The sequence below is a fragment of the Rhinolophus sinicus genome, chromosome 3 (assembly GCF_057876585.1).
Source record: "Rhinolophus sinicus isolate RSI-liver-muscle chromosome 3, RSI-T2T, whole genome shotgun sequence".
NCBI classification, from domain to species: domain Eukaryota; kingdom Metazoa; phylum Chordata; class Mammalia; order Chiroptera; family Rhinolophidae; genus Rhinolophus; species Rhinolophus sinicus.
This window is the reverse complement of record NC_142503.1, coordinates 10428760-10449630: the sequence shown is the minus strand read 5'-3', so window position 1 is coordinate 10449630 and position 20871 is coordinate 10428760. Positions and strand designations below refer to the sequence as shown.

The 20871-nt window shown below is 40.3% G+C and overlaps 1 protein-coding gene across 3 annotated transcripts in view; it reads right to left on the bottom strand.

Annotated features, from left to right (window-relative positions):
* FBXL7 (F-box and leucine rich repeat protein 7) overlaps positions 1-20871 on the bottom strand; it is a 346693-nt gene that overhangs the window by 244970 nt on the left and 80852 nt on the right. For all 3 annotated transcript variants that reach the window (XM_019753542.3, XM_074329060.2, XM_074329059.2), the window contains one exon: positions 4450-4539. In XM_019753542.3, coding sequence (XP_019609101.2) covers positions 4450-4539 — 90 coding nt within the window. Of the gene's footprint in view, positions 1-4449; positions 4540-20871 lie in introns of those variants that run through there.

Genomic DNA, 20871 nt, shown 5'->3' with positions numbered 1-20871 from the left:
ACTGTCTGGTCAGTGAATTCAATATCTGAACTTGAATATGGTTAAAGAGCAGCTAGATGAAGCTGATTCTTCGTCAGCAAATTACATCTGGCTTTGGAACTAACTGCTTCACCTTCTCCCAGCTGGAGGGGAGACGGAGTCTGTGAGATGCCACCCTTAAAGCGACATCCACATACCCTCCTCCCCCAGCTCTGTGAAAGAAGCCCAAGCACAGCTTACTATTTCTAGGAAGTATCTTCATGATCTAATCCAACCCAACTGCTCCTACTCAAGGCTGACTGCTGTGCACTCTATGCCAACCATGGGCTGGACGTGACTTTCATAGGTGAAGGTCAAAGCCCATTCTTTCCAGTACAAGAGAGAACACCGTGTGGATGGAAAAGACTGGGAAAAAAAGTGGAAGAGAAAGAATAGTAACACAACTGGAAAGAATTATGCTGTGGCTTACGATGCTGGAATGCAGATTTTGTTTAGAAAAATGGAAAGTTTCCAACTTTCTACACTTGAACCCAAACCCCCTACAGTGTCAGGAAATCAGAAACTTAAACTGTCACAAGAAATAGAATGGGCTTTAAAGAAAGACCTATACCACTTATCAAGGAAAAAGCACTGTGAGCTGCCAATTCCTTAAAAGGGGGTGTGCCTTTAGAGTCACAAAATAAAGATGCATGGAAGTTTGCCTGAGACTTGGGACCAGAATCCTACTAACAGGTTAAAATGACATTCTCTTTTGGATTAAAACCACATTGTATCACCATCTGTACCCATCATGCCTAGGGAACAGCCTTATGACCCCAAGTGGATTAGTTGGAACATTAGAGGGCAGGGGCACAAGTCCTTAGCAAAGAAACAGACTTGCTAGAGTGAATAAATGCAACGCCTCAACCATTGTGGTTGGGTGCTAGAATACTTGAGCTGTGGTTAGAGGCTATCCAGGAAAAGCTACCAAAAAAAGAAAAAAAGAAAAAGTTCGGAAAACCATAATCTCTCATGGCTTCAGAGTTTCAGGGGACAAAGTGTGCTATGATGCATCCACTCTGACCAGGTACCATACTCAGGGCTACGAAAACCACTCTAGAGACTCGCGATGATGGCTCTCAGGCCAGTTCTGGCCCCAAAGTCAGAGCATCTCAGAGAAGATTTCAGCCAGCAGCCCTGCACTTTGCATTGGCCAACACTCGTCTCTTCAGACCACAGTTCACGACCTGGTCCCAGAGTTGGGAGGCTGCATTCGCAGGGGACAGTTTCTGATGATGTACATACAAGTCTGAAGGTCCTGCAGAAGCAGCAGCTCCCCCAACACCCTTTTTCATATACACAATTCAATGATTTTTTTCAGTCAAGTTACTGAGTTGAGAAACCACTACTACAACCCAATGTTAGGAGACTGTCATCCCCCCAATAAGATCCCTCATGTCTCTTTACAGTTACTCTCCATTCCCACCAGCAGCCCAGATGAAGCGCATGTCAGCTGAGTGCCCCTCCCTTCCCTCACCTCCCACATCCTCAGTTTCTCTGCCAGCATACCTTGCATAGAGTGGTTACCTACATGCTTCCTGGTAAGAGATAATGCCTGTGCCATTAGCTATTTTGTGCAGGGTGGACACAAATGCACCTGTGCACACGTGCGTGCACACACACACCACCATCACCACCACCACCACCACCACCACCTACCTTCCCCATCCATCCCATCAGGGGGAAGTCCACCCCTGTGGCACAATGCTTCCAATTCAGCTATTACATGTCTGGCCACGGTTTTCAAAGGTAGCAGGAAAATCAAATATTATTCTTCACAATAGATATCATTTTTAGAAATCAATATCACTCAGACCTTAAAACTGAGGATCCTGCTTGTGCTTCCTAAAGACCATACCGATGCATTCAGAAGTGAAAAATCATAAGAGGATCCAGGAACTGAAGAAAATAACCATAATCAAACAGCTTCCGGAAGTACACCACTCACCCAATACTTTCTTAACATCAAAGGTTAAACACAGTTCTAGAAAACAGTGGGAAGAGAATCAGACAAGCATTCTTAAGTTGGTTCCTCTGTAGCATGGATAAGAAATCAAAGTACACCTTCTGTTTCTTTGATAGCGTGTTGAATACAGGTATTTTCTGGTAGGAAGAAATGCACACTGTTATCAGGTAAATTCACCCTGTGGAGATCAGAGGATGTGACACCCTAATTGCTCATCCTGACAAGTGGACTCTGTTATCTATGTATTGAGAAAGTTAGCATTGGCTATTGTTCTTCCATCTTGAAAAACCAGGCTGATAATATGAGACCATATACGCAGCAAACACCCCTAAAACACATTTTTAATGTAATGAACACCCACACCTAATTTACATTGCAATATTTTTAATTTTCACTGATGAAAAAAAACAGAAAAAAATGATCCATACAAATAGCAAAAAAACACTTTCTTTGATAATTTTTCAGATACACAAGAAATATGAAGAGCACCTTTCATAGGGATGGGGTTCTTCTACTTAAAAGTTGAAACAAACTTCATACTAAGTTAGCCCAGTTGCTAAAGGTTCTGTTTCATATGAACATCACATTTTCCCATTTCTCTCTCCTGATTTTACCCCCAGAATGATAGAAAATACATTGTGACAAAAATATACAAAACATTGGGTGGGCCTGCACCAAAATAATTTTGCTAAGGAAAAGGCAAAATAAATTAATAAATTTTAATCCCTCTAGAATTTTTTTGAAGCATAAAAAGCAGATATTTTTAAATGCATGACATCCCACAGTCTCTTCTCCAAACCCTTGCAACAGAGCACATATATTTTTGTATATTCTATTTTTAAAAAGTAGACAAAATGTTAAGAGAACTTAAATCCAGAGAGGGAAACACAGAGGGATTATTTAACATATTTTTAACTTTCTATTTTCACAAGCACTCAAATTATACAAATGACTGTGACAAGAATGACTTGAAAATAATGATGAAAAGAAGTGATAATCTTATAAAACATAGATTTCTGAGTAGAGAGGATCGTAAATAAATTCAATTGATTTCTATTCTGGCTTCTAAGAATGAAAGCCTCAAAAGCAAACGTCTAGAATCAATTTACCTGATTTGCACATTACCTTAGCTGAATTTCAAGAATGATCTAATGCACATACTGGAATTAACCCGCAGAAAATTAAAAATGGGTTGCTACCTGGTATACTTCACTTCACTGAGAACCCCAATCTGTTAGCCTCACAATATTAGTAAAACAACGCTAAGGCACTAAACACACGGGACTATAATCCAGTTACAAAAGCTATTTGTATACCAATCTGGGGATAATTAACCCAGAGAAGGTAATTTTGTGCTACTTGAAACAAGCCAAGCCCAAGAACACCCAAAGAGAAGACATACACAGGAGAGGGAAACCATCACCATTAATGCATAAACTGTGACGCAGATCAAGAGCAATCACACAGTGGAGACGACTGACATCGGGCCGTGAGCATACTTCCCAATATTATAAGCAGCAGAAATTCAGCTTCCGAAACAAAGACTGGAAATGCGCTTCCACAGCACCCTATACACTTTTGGAAAGCACATTCTGTACGACGTCATGGAAATCAGCTGACACTTCCCCAAGAGTCTTTCATGATAAATGGCATTGATTGCTGCCTTACACTGGACCTCATTTGACAATTAGTTTGGAAAGAACGCTTCTTCAGAAAGGAAGCCATTTAATTGTATTTAACATTAAAATAAAGGAGCTGATTCCATAATTAGGTCAACTTTCCACTAAATAACTACCACAGAGACAATCATTTCCACACTCGAACAAGTAATCAATAACTCAAAAGCTTCTCAGCTATTGGGAAGAAGTTGAATTTCAACATGTACCACTACATATACTCAGATTCTTCATCAAGAATATCAGTGCAGCCAATCTCTGTCCTGATAGGCAGGGCTTTTTCATTGCTCTTTAAATTGTCAAACAAACCTCTTTTCCCACCCCGAACTATCAGTGATTAATTAGCTCAAGATCTACAAATCACATGATTATGAACTTCCCATTGTCACAGGCTGGGATTCCAGTGTGCCTATTTTGAATGTTCTTGCACAACTTCCAATGTCAGCACAAGCATTTTACAATCATAACATTTTCCATACTGAAAAACAAGATATATAATATCATAAAGGCTCCCCCAAAGTCAGCTTATTATATTTTCACAAAATATCAGCATTTGCCTTAGAAATCGAGACACCGAAATCCCATTGTAGCAACGTTAGTGGACAGTGACAGCAGCACAACAAACAAGGAACCTGGGAAAACCTCTGCCTTCTCATGTTTAATTTAAGCATCTCATATGCTCCCACTCAGTAGAACCCAACTCAGACTCACGCATTTTATTTGTCTCCCCAAAACAGCCAGCACTGTGAAGAGAGGGCAAGAAAGAGGTAACAAACCCCAGATGCCTACCTTCACTGGTAGCCACATTCTTCTGGGCTTGGGTCGGTGTGTGATCTGTACTTGAACTCACGTCGGATGAGATGCTTGAGCTGCCTTTGCCTAGAGCAAACAGGAATGGACAGCTTTTGAGTTTGTCATTTCAGAACTAGACCGTACCTTTCACTCTGTCCCAAGCCACATCACTCGTGTCCAAGAAAGGGGCCACCATACCAAGAGTGGAGTTGATTAGGTTTCTTGTCTTATGCATTAAATATCTTTTGGGAAACACCTGGCCTATGTCACAGTAGAACTAAAGCCTTATTATCATATCACTTGATTACGAACTCAGATGAGATTATAAAATATAGTCAAACATGATAACGTAATCTAATTTTGGCATACATGTGACGAAGAAAGTACATCTGTGAAACATATCTACTTTATTATTTTTTTTCTATTTGCAACTATAACCTACACATTTTCCACTAACAGACAAATGCAAATCTAAGAACGAGGCATTATCAGAAAAAAAAGAGCCTGCTGGTTCCAAAGAGCTATGTTACCTTAAAAAATAGTTAAAAAGTTCCCTGTTCTAATAGGTTCTTCCTGTAAAAAAAATAACAAAACAAAACAAAACAAAACAAAACAAAAAGCCTACTTCATTTTTATAAAGCAGCAGTTCTCAACTGAGGGTGCTTCTCCACCCAAGGGGACATCTGGCGATGTCTGGTATCATGTGTAGTTGTCACAACTGAGGAAGGGATGCTACTAGCATCTAGGCAACGGATGCTGCTAACCATCACACAACGCACAGGACAGACCCCCCACAAAAAAGAATTACCCAACCCAAAAGTTCAATAGTGCCGAGCTTGAGAATTCCTAGCCTAAAATAAATAATCTTACCTCGGCGGACCGCTCAGTTTCTACTCTTCTAACTTTTAATATGAACATATACAATAATATTGCTAAACATTCTTTAAACATCACATGAAAGTCTATAAATACGAACCACACTCACTGCCTAGAGAGGGAAGGCCCGTGACCGTGGTGGGCAGGATTCTAAGATAACCCCCCCTGGCACCCGCTACAGACTAAAAGTGTGTGTCCCCCAAATTCGTATCTGAAAATCCAATCACCAATGTGACAGAGTCAGGAGGTGATTTGTCTTTGGGAAGTGATTAGATCAGGAGCGCGGAGGCCTCAGGAATGGGACCAGTGTCCTCACAGAAGAGACGCTCCCTGCCTCTCCCACCAGGTGAGGACACAGGGAAATGATGGCCATTGATGAACAAGGAAGTGGGCTCTCACTGGACACCTGGATCTCAAACTTTTCAGCCTCTAGAAATGTGAGAATTAAACATTTCTGTTGTTATAAACCACACAGTGTATTGTATTTTATCATAGCAGCCCAAACAGGCTGTGCCAGCACCGGCGCCCTTGGTAATCTGCCCCATTGAGTGTAGGCAGAAGTAGCAACTTGCCGCGAAGCCACAGAAAATGGCGATGGTGAGAGGATTTTGCAGATGTAAGTAAATTCCTTCATGAGTTGCATTTAATCAACAGGGACCTGATCCTGGGTGAGCCTGACCTAAACAGGTAAGTCCTTTACAAGAGTCTTCAGGAGAGACTTCCTGCTGGTCTCGAAGAAGCCACAGTGAGTTCTATAGCTGCAAAGCCATGGATTCTGCCAAGACCCAGTGAGCATTAAAGAGGGCCCAAACCCCGGATGAGAGGCCAGTGCCGGCCACACCTTGACTGCAGCTTTGTGAGACCCTGAACAAAAGACCAGCTCAGAATTCTGACCCAAGGAAAATGAGATAATCAATGTACCCTGTGTTAAGCTGCTGCTAAGTTTGTGGTCATTTGTTATGCGGCAAAAGAAAACGAATATAATGAGCAACCAAGTATATAACGACTGAACTCCTTGTGCTCCACAAGTTATGATCAAAACTCTCACATGCAGCTGAGAAGCACTTTTCCCACAGTCCTGCCTACGCAGTGGTATATAGCCCAGTTAGGTGGCCTGAGCTTACAGCCCAAAAGCAGAGGACAAAAGCACGAACGGGCTTCGATTTAAAGAGTTTTAGGGATTTGTTGGCTAATGTTGAGAGTAATGCAACAATCCAAGCTCATGGGTGACACCACCTGGACAGGGAAGTCCACTGTCATTTATGACTCTGTAACGAGTCTGTCATTCCCGCCATCCCTGCCCATTTCCCGTCCTCCTCCCTCACAGGTAGCCAAGACACAGCAGTAACTCCCCATTAGTCTGTGTCTGGCCTGCCCTGGTGGCCTGGCCGCAGTCACCATTGGTCTGCCTTTGGAGGGAGCTTCACACATTGTACTGAGCACCTAGTTAGAAGCATGCCACACTGATCTCTGACCTCAATCTGAATCTCCCCGACTTTTTGACCTTGAACAGTCACGTCTCTTCTAGGAGGCTCAGTGTCCACATCTGGTAGGGGAGATGGGTAGACTACGTGATTTCTAGCAGCTCAAATAGTTTATGGTTCTAGGAGTCCGTTACAGTAACTCTTCAAACCTGCAAACATTCCTTTACTTACAGAAAACAGCATTATCGTGTACCACGAATACACGGACTTAAATTATTTTTAGTGTATTGTTACTTAGTGATGCACAAATGGAAACCTGGAAACAAACTCCATGTGCTTTAGCTCGGATTCAACAATTAGCCCAAAACAAAATAACCAATTAGACACAAAAACAATACAACACATAAAATTCAAATTAACAGCATTAACGAAACATGGCAGATGACATTATGTTGTCAACATTAAACTGCCTGTCAAAACATAAATACGGTAGTAATGGCTGCTAAAGCCAGTGTTCTTTGGGTTCTGGTACAGCCACCCCCCCACCTCAGGCTGTGTGAGGATGCGGCCTGCCCAATACATTCATCTGTTGGAACTCGGGGACCCCTTTCTGCTACAACACGATGCCACACCAGTTGACCTTCCCTTGGTCTGACTGTGTCATTCACATTTTTTCTCCCACTCTTCTTTTATTCCTTATTGACCCACAGCAGAGCACTTTCCTTAAAAGACGGGTGCCAACATGGGCAACAAAACCTTCTTGCAGGACTGTTCCAAAGAGGAACCACTATACAATTATTTATAATCTTAAGATTATCATCAAATGGAAGGCAAAAAAATAAAACAACAAATTTCAGAGGAAATTCTGACAGGTCTGAGAACATGAGAAACGCTCGTCCATGAGGAAAGGGAAGAAGATTGGGAGAACAAATATTATCAATGATATTTATAATAATAGCTAACGCAGAGTATATATGCTGTGCTGTGTACTTAGATGCTTCATCATATTTTCACTAAGTCCTACGGCTGTGTTTTTCAATCATTTTTTATTATTGCCCTCTCCCCAAAGAAACTTTTTGGACTTTTTTCTGTAATCACCCCCCAAATGAAGTAGTAATACCACAGATATACTGTATATCTGTTATGTATGTGCTTGTAAAAAGCAAAAGTTTTCACCCCCCAATTTTTGTCCCTTGGAAGACACCACTATCCTCATAGAGAACAAATGCACTTTGATGAGAACATCAAATTTAAATGCCTGGGTGCTTAACAAATTAAATAATTACGGAAAGTGAGATAACAGAGAGCTAAATCCAGTCCATTCTGTTATTCACAATAGGTACATCCTCTAAAAGCATGCAAACACTGAATCATTGCTCTGAGGGCAAACACACGATGAGGATTCTGTGACCCTCTGGTCACACTTCATGACCCTCCTTCAGCTTCCAATTATAAAAAACAGAAATCTGCAGCATGACAACGTTCTTGCAAGACAAGCTATTGTATGAGGAAGGCACTGCCTACCTTTCTCACCTTTGAACAGTGTTTGATTAAATAACTGGGTACTACACCCTGGCCGAGTTGACACATAAAACTGTCCATCCCAGTGTTAGACCCACAGAAGTTTCAATTCCACACCTACCACCTCTAATCAATGTGCTCAGGAGAAAACTTTCCAACTTTCTAAGCTTCACTGTCTTGACCCATAAAATAGGGATAAAAAGAAACAACAAACAACTACCTATTTCCTCTACCAAAAATGGGGGAATTGTACCCCTCTTTCAGGGTCTGGTGGGGGTTGCTGTGAGTAATACAAGTAAGTCTATGACTTATAAAGCATATTCAATCATGTGCAGTGCCAGCGACAGCCACCCTGCAATTATTTAATGTTGACCCATTTATCAAAGTTCAATTTGCGTCAGGAGACAAGAAATGAAAATTAATTGTTGCTTTACTATCATATGCACATATAATAGTAAATACATATTATATACGCATATATAAATTAAATTACACATACGTTATATATGCAGCAGAAATCCGTCAGGTATAACCAAGGTTGACAATTCTGCTCTCTGATTTACCTATATGGAAGTTTGTTTATTAGCTATTAGGGGTTATTAGCATCTCAGAATTGTGCCTGTTGGATTTGGGAAAGTAAAATTTTGCACTTCATTCATTTCCTCCCAAGTGGGTTAGAGGCCCAAATGAAGGCAATTGAACAAACATTAGGTATCAAATACAAAACATCAAAGCAAATGAAGACTAACACACTGAGATTGGTAAACATTACCTGTAACAAGTTAACATATATCGTGTTTCTCCGAAAATAAGACCTAGCCGAACAGTCAGCTCTAATATGTCTTTTGGAGCCAAAATTAATGTAAGACCAGGTATAATAATAATATAATATAATATAAATAATATAATATAATATAATATAATATAATATAATATAATATAATATAATATAATATAATATAATATAATATAATACCGAGTCTTATATAATATAATGTAATGTAATATAATATAATATAGGACTGGGTCTTATATTAATTTTTGCTCCAAAAGATGCATTAGAGCGGATTATCCGGGTAGGTCTTATTTTCGGGGAAACATGGTAATTCTGAATCATAGTCGAGAAATTAAAGGTGGATCGATCATTTATGTCACTCGGGACACATCCTTCGGGCTTTCTGTTAGAGTGTACCACATTTCCCGAATGTTTGAAGAGAAAGATGGGGATTAAATGGGGATCCTACTACAGAGAGATTTAAAGTCTTCTTTAATGAAAAAAATTCCCATATGTAAAATAGCAAAACTAAGTTTCGTCTCTCCTCTCATTCCCAGTGCCCAGGCTGATTCTGCAAATGCAGATATTTAAAAAAAGACAGACATTCCATTGTGATTGATTAATAACATGAGAATGCAAAGAGTGGAACAAAAAAGATCAATCAATACATGACAAAGAAATGAATCAATGGGTCCTATGATTTCTAACATTCTTAAGAGTCCAAGAAACCACTTGCAAAATTGAGTCCCTATATCAATTCCAGATTATGTGCATTGAATGCATTCCTATGGATGTCAACCACAGACTTCTGATATGAAACCCACAAACAAGCACGTGGACCCATGTGGGGGGCTTAGCCCCTTATTTCCTGTTTCCCTCCGTTACCTTGTTTTCAAGCTGCTGTTGGCACACCATTAGAACTTGATTTAATATTAAATGTCCATATCGATGGAAAGAGTTTTTTTCAGTATCTCAGAATTAGATCAATGGAGTGGTAGGTCATATTTGTGTGTTGAATCCACTTTTCTTTTCCTGATTGTTATAAGATAGTTTATCTTCTCTGATCCAGAGTTCAAATATCTATATCTATACGTACAGAATAATAACATTAGTTATCGCAAAGAATGATCTGGCTTAATCCCTGGCCTGGGTGCACATTAGTTTGGGGGGAAAAAAAGACTGAACACATATTATAGAAGTGCATTAGGTCTTTCAGGCCAATAGGGAGACATTGAGCAGATGAGTCCCCAGAGTTGGAGACCTTGCAGCAGAGTGAAATGATGACGCCTGGGACCCTGGGTGCTCTGCCTTACTTCATCGCGGGAAAACATAGGAGACGGTGTCCTTTACGTTTGCTTCTCCTGTTCTCTGTTCTCTCCTGGTGACAATCGGAGGTATGGGGAGCTCCGGAGGACAAGAGGAAGAAAGGAAATGAAACAGAAAAACTGTCCAAGTATTTTGTTGTTGTTTTCTTTCAAGCCATTTAATGTTCTTCTAACCGGAACTTTCTTTACTCCAGTTTCCCAAAGCACCTAACAAGTGAGCTCAGAGTCACTAAGCAGGATACACGTCTGTCATTGGGGGGCAGTCGGAGCAGACCTAGGGCCTAAGGTACCCCTTCCCTTAAGAGGCTGCCGTTCAGGGGGTTTATGTTCAGGGTGTTTATGCGCCTCATTGCTGAGAGATGCACTCACTACTTAAACACAAGACGTAATGGATGCAGGGTGCTGGCATTTCTTTCATTATTTTAGAAATACACATAATATAAAATTTGCCATTTTAACTGTTTTTAAGTATTTAATTTAGTGGCATTAATTACATTCACAATGTTGTGCAACCATCACGATTATTTCCAAAACTTGACACAGAAATTCTGTACCCTTAACTAAGCAATGACGCCTCATTCCTCCCTCCCCCCGCCCCTGGTAACTTCTAATCTGCTTTCTGTCTTATTCTAGACATTTCATATTAAGTAGAATCATACAATAGTTGTCCTTTTGTGTCTGGCTTTTTTCACATAGTATAATGTTGGTAGGGTTCGTTCCGGTGTGATCACGTATCAGTGCTTCACACCTTTGTGCGGCTGAAGCATATTCCCTGGTGTGTATAGACCACATTCTGTTTATCCATTGATGTAGTGATGGGCACCTGGGGTGTTTCCACCTTTTTGCTACAGCGAATGACACTGCAGTGACAGCGAGCTTTGACTGCTCATGGTTCTTAACTTTCAAACTTCTAGTGCATGTCATTTCCAGCAGAAATTGGATCCTGAGAGCTGCGGCTGGAGCAGACAGATGAACAAAGTACACAGAGTTCTTCCAGGACAGAAAACGGGACAACCTTAGTATGGACTCACAGGTCCTTGAGAGCCATTTACAACACTGCTGCTGCCCTGGGGCGGAGTGCTCGGGGGGTTAAAGGACTGGAGTGTCAAGAAATGATTCCTCGGGATGTCGTATTACCTCCAGGCAGGCTGGGTGGCTGGTGCATGGGCAGCAATAAATCTGGAAGAGCAAACCAGCACCCATGTCACACGTGCTAACGGCACAGACACAGGGGTCCTGGGATCCGAACACACACCTGCTGCTAAGCTCCGCTCTTCAGAAGCCTGCAGGGCTTGGACTGGAGCAGGACAGCCAGGGGACTTGGGGCTTCCCCTCCATCCTTGTATGGGGACCGCCCATGTTCTCTCCAGGAAAAGCAAGTGCTTTAGCCTCAAGTCCGGCAGCATAGGAGGGGTATCCATGGCGTGAAGCAAAACCGTGATATGAAATGCAAGTCCTTGGCTAAACCGTTCACAACCCTGAAGGCTATCTAATCATTTCAGCAGTTAGCTTAGAAGCCCAAGGGTGAAAAGAGAAAAAATTAAATAGAACTAATTTAGTTGATAAGCACTCATTCCACATGCCAGTGTCACTCTCTTTTTCTTGGTGAAGAAGGAAGTGATCCTTAGACAAAAATCTCAATTGAAAGTAATCTTTTCTGTGTTACTCCTAGAGGCTGTGATTACAGAGAGAGAGAGAAAGAGAGAGAGAGAGAGAGAGAGAAAGAGAGAGAGAGAGACATGATTTCAACACAGCTCTCTTCAATAAATCCATAGAAGGCAGCAGGATAGCTGCAAGTCTGGGAAATACGACATGCTGCCTGGAGGGTGCCGAGCCTTATATGAGACTGCTTGGACCTGCATCTTGGCTTTGTCACTAACTAGCTGGTCAAGATTGAGGGTTTCCTTGCTTTCTGAGTATCTCAGCTTGTGCATCTGCAAAATAGGGTGTTGTTAAATATTAACTCATAGAACAGCTATGGGAGTAAAATGAGGTTAATAAGTCAATTGCTTAGAATGGCTTATACACACAATAGATACTTAATAGATGTTAGGTATTATTAATCATCTTCTCTATGAATATTCTTAACCAATAATTCCCTTTAATGCAACAACCACATGCTAAACCTACTGCATGCAAAGGATTATGATTAGCACTAGAAAAGATAAGTTCGCGAACTTAATTGTCTGAGCCCTTATGTGAGTCGACGTAAGAGGGACTAAGAGAATAAACTGGAAATTTCTTCCTAATGGAACAGCCCTGTTCCCATAATGTTTCCTAATGAGCATTATCCTTTCCTTACAAGCACAACTCAAATCTACCATATTTTGCCATATATAATGCACACTTTTTTACCCAAATTTGCGAGGAGGAAATAAGGATGCAGATTATAAACGGGTAATACCAATTCCGTATCTACATAAATGTTTCTAAGCTTTTACTTATGCTTATGAGTTAAAAGTGTAACTCTAGAAACCAATAATGATATCCGTATGCAAATTAAACCTGGAATAAAGTTGACCTAATTATGGAATATGACAATTTGTTGAACTTGCAACGACAAGAGTTCTTGGCCTTCTATGATGTGCAAATACTGGAAATTTGTTATTGGTACATAAAATTTCTTGTAATTGGTATCTGTTCTTGTGTTTTATAATTATTTGTTACGTAAAATTTCTTGTACCTTAATGTGTTAAAAAATAAATGCTCAGTTTTATTTACGGTGACCAAGACATGGAAACAACCAAAGTGTCCTTCGATAGATGATTAGATAAAGAAGATGTGGTATATATACACCATGGGATACTATTCTGCCGTAAGAAAAAAATGAAATAGTGCCATTTGTGACAACATGGATGGATCTTGAAATTATTATGCTAAGCAAAATAAATCAGACAGAAAAAGTCAAGACTTCACTGATATGTGGTATATAAAACTGAAAACGACAAAGGAACAAAACAAACAAATGAAGAAATAAAAACTCATAGACACAGATAATAGTTTAGTGGTTACCAGAGGGTAAAGGGAGAGGGGGTGGTAGATGAGGGTAAATGGGGTCAAATATATGGTGATGGAAGGAGAACTGACTCTGGGTGGTGAACACACAATGTAGTTTATAGATGATGTAATACAGAATTGTACACCTGAAATCTATGTGACTTTCTAACAATTGTCATCCCCAATAAACTTTAATTTAAAAAATAATAATAATAAAACAAGTGCTAAAATTCCTTTATAATACAAAAAATACAAGTACCTAAATGTAAACAAATAAAATTTTGAATTAAAAATTAAAACAAAAGATTTTTTTCCCCTGAAAGTTTGGGCCAAAAACATGGGTGGACATTATACATGGAAGTGCATTATGCATGGCAAAATATGGTATGTTACCCCAAAAGGAGTCTATTTCCAAATAAAATGGCGGTATGTTGTGTATGCAAAGCAGAACTGACAAAATTCATAGAGATTCCCAGGGGTGACATAGTATATTAGTACTCTGTATTAGTTTCCTAGGGCCACTGTAACAAATAACCACTCAGTGGATGGCTTAAAATAACAGAAGCTTAATGTCTCATTGTCTTGGAAGCTAGAAATCTGAAATGAGGGTGTTCTATGCCCCTCTCCCAGCTTCTAGAGCTTGCCAGCGATCATTGGCACTCCTTGATTTGTGGCGGCATAATTCCAATCTCAGTCATCACACGGCCATCTTTCCTCTGCATGTCTCTGTTTCCCTTCTTATAAGGACACAGCCATATTGGAATAAGAACCACCCTCCTCCAGTGTGCTATCGTCTTAATAATGACACCTGCAATGACTCTATGCCAATGATTCTATTTCCAAATCAGGTCACATTCTACCAGCCAGGAAGGACATGAATTGAAGGGGATAGGAGTCACTGTTTAACCCAGTAGATACTTCAACACCACTTTCCTCAAAATTAAACAGAAAGCAGAAAATCCCACCCTGAGTCTATCATATCAGCATTTACTCAAGTCTCATTGCATGGCAGTATTATTATGAGTGGAAAAGAAAGATTAAAAGTAAGATTTAATGCATCATGGAAAGCAAGAAGTCCTGAAAGGTCTCCCCAGTTGTGCAAAAGCAAGCACTTGGCACCCTGTCTTGGGTGGTTTCATGGTTGAAAGGCCGGGTGGTATTTCACTGAAAGTACTAAGGCAGGGCCCGCTCCCCCAGCCTCACACCCACCTACGAGCCTCGGGCAGTTCCACAAGACTTAACACAGACGTCAGGTGACACAAAGACAGATGCTGCTGCAGCTGACAGATGGTGCCTCACAGCTGGGTTCCTGAGCAGAGTAATGAGAGGATTGGACCACTAAAGGGTACATGCATCAGCACAAGAATTCCCATTGTTTTATGAGTCACTCAAAAGACAGTTTTATGTGTATAACAACACCACTACAATCTGCACCAGTGATTTCTCCCCAAAGTTCTGAGGGGCTGCTGTGGCCCAAAGACCATGAAAAGGTCATGTCTTGCTTAGTCTGGATGCACAAGGAAAGACAAGAGTTCTTTTCGAAATTCAATGCTGTTTCAGCATGATCTGGGGCAGTTTCAAAGCCATGTGTTCATTTGCTGGCATCAAGAGCCTCTGGTGTCAATAAACTCATAACTGTCTCTTCTGATTCCCTCATTCATTCATTCATTCATTCATTCATTCATTCATTCATTCATTCATTCAACATCCCATATGCCAGACACCAGGATAGACACAGTTCCGCGATGAAGCCCTCTTAACGGTAGAGGTTACTTTACTGCAGGGTCTTGGAGGCAGGGAAAGAGTATAGAAAACAACTTGACCTTCCAACAGAGTGTAGTGAAGAGACAGGGAGTGATATCCTTTGAGTCTTTGTTGCTTTATGTGGCTCGACCCCAGTCTAAAGGCTTAAACTTACAGACCTTTGTAACCTACAGCCCACTGATTTCAGGGCTTTTATACAAAGCTTGTTTATACATTTATACGTATGATCAACCTAAATTAATGGAACTTCTGAATAATAAATTTTTAAAAGGTATTGATTTTCCTCCTTTCACACACAAGCAGTAAACCTTCCAAAAGTGAAAGGGCTATATATTTTAGATCTTAATCTTATTTAATACATAACAATCCTAGGATGTTATCATGTTCCCCACCCCATATGGCCTATTTATTAAGGAGTTATGGGCAAAATTCTGTATAATGGAACTAAAAAAGATCCGAACAGCCCTACTTGATACAAATGATTATAACAAACAAGTTTTCCTACCACAGAGAAGAAAAGGGCACGAAATATTGTTAAGAAGGCACTTACAAGGAGACACTGAAATTCGTAGCTCAGATCCACACTTACTCCCTGACCGGCTGGAAGGCCCAGCGCAAGCTACTCAACACTTCCCAGCAGCACGCCCAGGGCCTCTGACTGGGGGAGAGGAAGACTGGAGGAGGTCGTCTTCGAAATCCCTTTCTAATCCCACATTCTTTACTCCTCCCAACTCAGAAAGTTATCAACCCTCCAGCACAACTACAAACCATTTTATAGCCACAAACCAAGACCCGAAGATGGTTAAGAGTCAAAGTTCAAGTGAAAGAGGAAGAGCTGTTAACCAAGTTCCTTCTTCCCCACTGAACTGAAATTACACATGTGTATACAATTTCCTGAAATTAAGAAAAAATATATATATACGAGGTCTGACAACCAAGTTCACGAACTCATCCTAGGAAAAGTGCCACCTACCTCATTGCTGAATATCACTATGGTCACCTTCCAAGTACTCCCCTTGGGAAGCTATGCACCGATGCCAGTGCCTAGTCCACCCTTCAAAGCAATTTTGGAACTCTTTTTCTGGAATGGCCATCAGAGCTGTCATCGTATTACCCTTGATGTCCTGAATGTCATCAAAATATCTTCCTTTCTCTTCGGGTAAAGAAAGAAGTCATTGGGGCCAGATCAGGTGAGTAGGGAGAGTGTTCCAATACAGTTATTTGTTTACTGGCTAAAAGCTCCCTCACAGACAGTGCCGTGTGAGCTGGTGCATTGTCGTGATGCAAGAGCCATGAATTGTTGGCGAAAAGTTCAGGTTGTCTAACTTTTTCATGCAGTCTTTTCAGCACTTCCAAATAGTAAACTTGGTTAACTATTTGTCCAGTTGGTACAAATTCATAATGAATAATCTCTCTAATATCAAAAAAGGTTAGCACCATCGTTACAGGTTCATGAACTTAATTGTCACAACTTGTACGCACATATATACATACACATATATATATATATATATATATATATATATATATATATATGCATAAATATGCACACACACACACACACACACACACACACACATATATATGTCACCAAATCACAGCTGGATTATTTCACTACTGTATCTTGTCTTTGGGTGTGTGACATCTGACCTTGCCTGGACACTGTGACCTTTTTAGTCTCCAAATGAGAGACTCAGTTTTATTACCTGCCGTGCTCCCTAAGAGTATCATGATTCTCCTCTGACATCTTCCACTTTCCTTGGGTTGGGAGGAAGTTCCCTTGGAACCCTAGTAGGAACCTACAATTGTATAATCTTTCATAGGAGTAGAGGTAACCATCCTCGCCCATGCGCATCTCTGAGCACAGGGCAACTGGGAAGGTGTGAATGGCAGCAGCAGAGTACCTCACAGGAAGCCACAATCTTGGATCAGAACTTGAATGAAGGAGAGGCTGAAGCAGGAGTGCACCGGTTGCCCCCTCCCCGAATCCATCCATTTTCTTTGTGTCGCTGTCTGATGGTGGGGGAGCGTGAATTCACCTCTGGCTCCCGCAGAGAGATCTGCCTGTCCTAAGCCTATCAACAGCAGCCCATCCTCGTGGTCCCATGATTGGGCACATAGGGAGGAGGAGTTAAAAGGCCAAAGTTGTTCAATGACAGGGAAAAAAATGTTTTTTTTTTCCTCTCTCTCTCAGTTATAACCCTAGGACTTGTTAGCAGCCATATTGCATCAAAAAGGAGAGTCCACCTTAGCATGAAGGTGCATGCAGCAAAACAGAAAGACATCAGGTGAGGACATCACTAAGACATCACCCAGTTCAAATCGGTCTTGACACCTGCCCTAGCACTGGATTTCTGTTTTGTGAACAATAAGGGACAAAGAAAGAGTTCTGTCTGCTGCACCTGGCGGTGAATGTTGGAACTGCAGAAAGTTTATGCTTCACAGGTCAAACTTGGAATTCAAGCAAAAAAAAAAAAAGATTCATTCTAAAGGTAAAATACTTTCTTCATGTGAAAACAGCACTTTCTTATTGCAGAGACTGACTCTATGAAAGGTTGAGTAAGTACAAAGTAATAATTTTAACAGTGATAAATCAAAATGTTTTTAAAAACACAACCAAGTAAAAATAAGAAGATTATATATATATATATATATATATATATATATATATATATATATATATATATATATATCTCCACACAATAAATCTGATAAGGCTTTCAAACCCTGGGAAATAGGTTAATTTGCTCTGGGCAATGAACAGATGACTTGGTAAGTCTTTCTTCTTTTAAAAACTTTAATTTGGCTTCCACCTATAATCTATGTTGTATTTTTCAAAGCTTTCTGCATTAAAAAAATAAGACTCCCTAAATTTTGCATTTACAGCCCTTTTATCAGATAAATTGCAGTCATAACCTAACTCAAGGCTTGCAGGGGCCAGTGAAGGAAAAGGTATGGCTTCTTTAAAAATGAGATAAATTAAGCAAAATAAATCTTGCCAGAAACTGGAATAGTTCTTGACTATAGCAATTTAGGAACTAATCTCTCTTCTCTTTTGGAAATATAACAGCTTTGCCTTTTGACCAAAATAGATCACATACTCCAACCACAGCTGTTGTTCCTTTCCTCGTCCTCTTTGTTGAGGTAGTTAGTTGGTTGATAACTAAAATTCTCCAGAATCCACGAAGGGGACAGGGACAGTCTGACTATCCTATTTGGACTGAAGGAAGAGCAGGGTGCCAACATTAAGTCTCCCTCTACTCTGAACCTTCTGCAACTGAAGTTTACTAACTCACCTATTAGTAAACTTCATTACGTTCAGCTCCAAAAGCAGGCTGCGTTTGATGGATACATTTTGTGGAACCCAGACGGAAATTTTAGAGTACGTTATGCTATAAGTACGCTCATAAACACTTTGTTGGAATACAATGTACAGCGCTTTAACTCTTTAAATAAAAACAATTTCAGCCATTTGTAATTGTGCTTTATTCCTCAATGTGACAACTATCCAGGGAGATGTTTTCAGATGTATCATTTAGAATGAGCAGAATAATCTTGCCTGTCTCGAGATCTCTAAGTTTTATAAAAATTAAAAATAAAAGTGATGGAATTAAATATTTTGGCCTCAGTGTTTTCACTCCTGCCCTTCCCCATTTTTTCAAGATGCCACCCATCAACACTGATACATCACCAGATCATGTGACAGAGGAGTTTAAAACTCCCTAACAGTTTCCTGTTCAGTTCTGACTTAAGCCCAACTCGCTACTATGGCCCACCAAGACTCTGTGACATAAACAGCCTTTGCCCTCCTCTCAGAACTCACCTCAAACACCCCCAGAAAAGAACTCTGTCTGTCTGTATCATTGCTATCCACAGTGCCAGGTGCTTGGAGAAATGCAATAAATATTTTTTCAAGTAACTAGGTAATACTTATCATGTAAATATAGGCTTTGCCTTTTTAACTTATCCAAATTACAAAACTAGCAGGTTTTTAATATACAAAGAATCTTCTAAAACAGAAATATATAAAAACAAATATAGATCCAATATGAGACAGACAATGATTTAGGAAAGCCTCTTGAACACCAAAAGGAAATTCCACGTGTATTACTTTAAGTTCATAGAAAAGCTACTTAAAGTAGTTTATTGCCAAGTAGAAATCTGACGGGGTTAAGAGAAAAATAAATTCATGACAGCAGATCTGAAAATAAATTAGTTGGAGGTAGTGGAAGAGGATGCTGAGCGACCAGCAGTTATATCATATAAAAGTACATCGATTAAGTCAAGGTGATACACATAGGACAGAAGTATCAATGGAACAGAATGCGCAGCCCAGAAATAAATTCATATATAAATGGTAAAGGTAGAAACGTGAGACAGTGGAGATGGGAAGAATTAACATCTGGTGCTGGAAAAATTAAGTCTCTCTTTTTTTTTTAAAGCATATACTCATCTTTCTCAAACATAAAGTAGAACAGTCAAAATATACAAATTCAAAAGAAGTAAATATTTATCCAATTTCTGGAAGGCAAAAGTCTATCAACCTAAAACTAACAGAAATAATTGCAAAGAAAATTATCAACAGGTTCAACCATATAAAAACATTAAGCTTCTATACGAAGAAACACAAAACACGAATGTTATAGTAGAATCTGAACCATAGTTTCACTCACTGATAGAGAGGCAAACAAAAAAAAGAAGATACCTCTGATAGTCTGTACATTTGCAACACTGTTTGTGCTGTAAGAATAAATTGATGCAAGTACCTGGTAATACGCACATCAAATGCCTTCATTTGGTTTAAGCCCTTCTATTTAATATCCAGCAATTTCACTTCTTAAATTAACACAAGGAGTTTGCTACTTTCTTACCTAATGTATTCTTGAATTTGTCTTTGAAACTAAACACAGGCCCGCCGCTTAGCCCACCACATTGTTAGAGGGCAGGACTGGCTACATAATTTGAGAGCCCCAGTGAAAAATAACAATGTGGTACCCTTCTTTAAAAGTGCTGAATTTCAAGAGGGCAACAGCAGAGCATTAAATCAAGCACGGGGGCCTTTTGAACACAGGGCCTGTGTGACTGCAGAGGGAGAACCATGGAGCCCGCCCTTTAAGGGTTATTCTATGCCCATATTGCTGGAGAAAAAAAAAGGCTAATCTCTTATACTGGTCCAAGCAGGCACTGCTCTTCTGATCCTGCCTAGGGGATGAGAATCTCCAGATGGAGTAAGGAGAAAAGGTGGGTGCTAAGTAAAGGTGGGGGGTGAGTAAGATGCTGGAGTTGCTACAAATGAGCAGGCACTGATGCCAAAGACTGGGCATTTAATAGGGCAGCCCTTCATACTTTCATCGTTGCTTGGGACTCAGGGGGCACTTAGAAAGGGAGCAGGGTCTCTCTTCCTTCCCCCTGCTCTGCCACAGCAGTCAGACGTAGCCTTGTCTGCGTGGCGCACACCAGTATAGCCCTCTCCTGCCAGCGGATGACAAGGGACAGCAGGGCAGTGGAGCGATGCTCCTGCCCCTGGAGCTTGATTTCTTGGTACTTCTGAAATCAAGGAGAGCCACAGAAAAGGGGCATGAGATAATGGAGAATCATCAAGCCTGCGTGTATGGTGTTGGATAAATTCAGCATATAAGAGGTGGCTTAGAAATAGCAATACGTCAAAATGTGTGAGCATGTGAAAGTCGACATTCATCGTTATTTTAATGTGGGAAAAATCTATAAAAATAAAGAA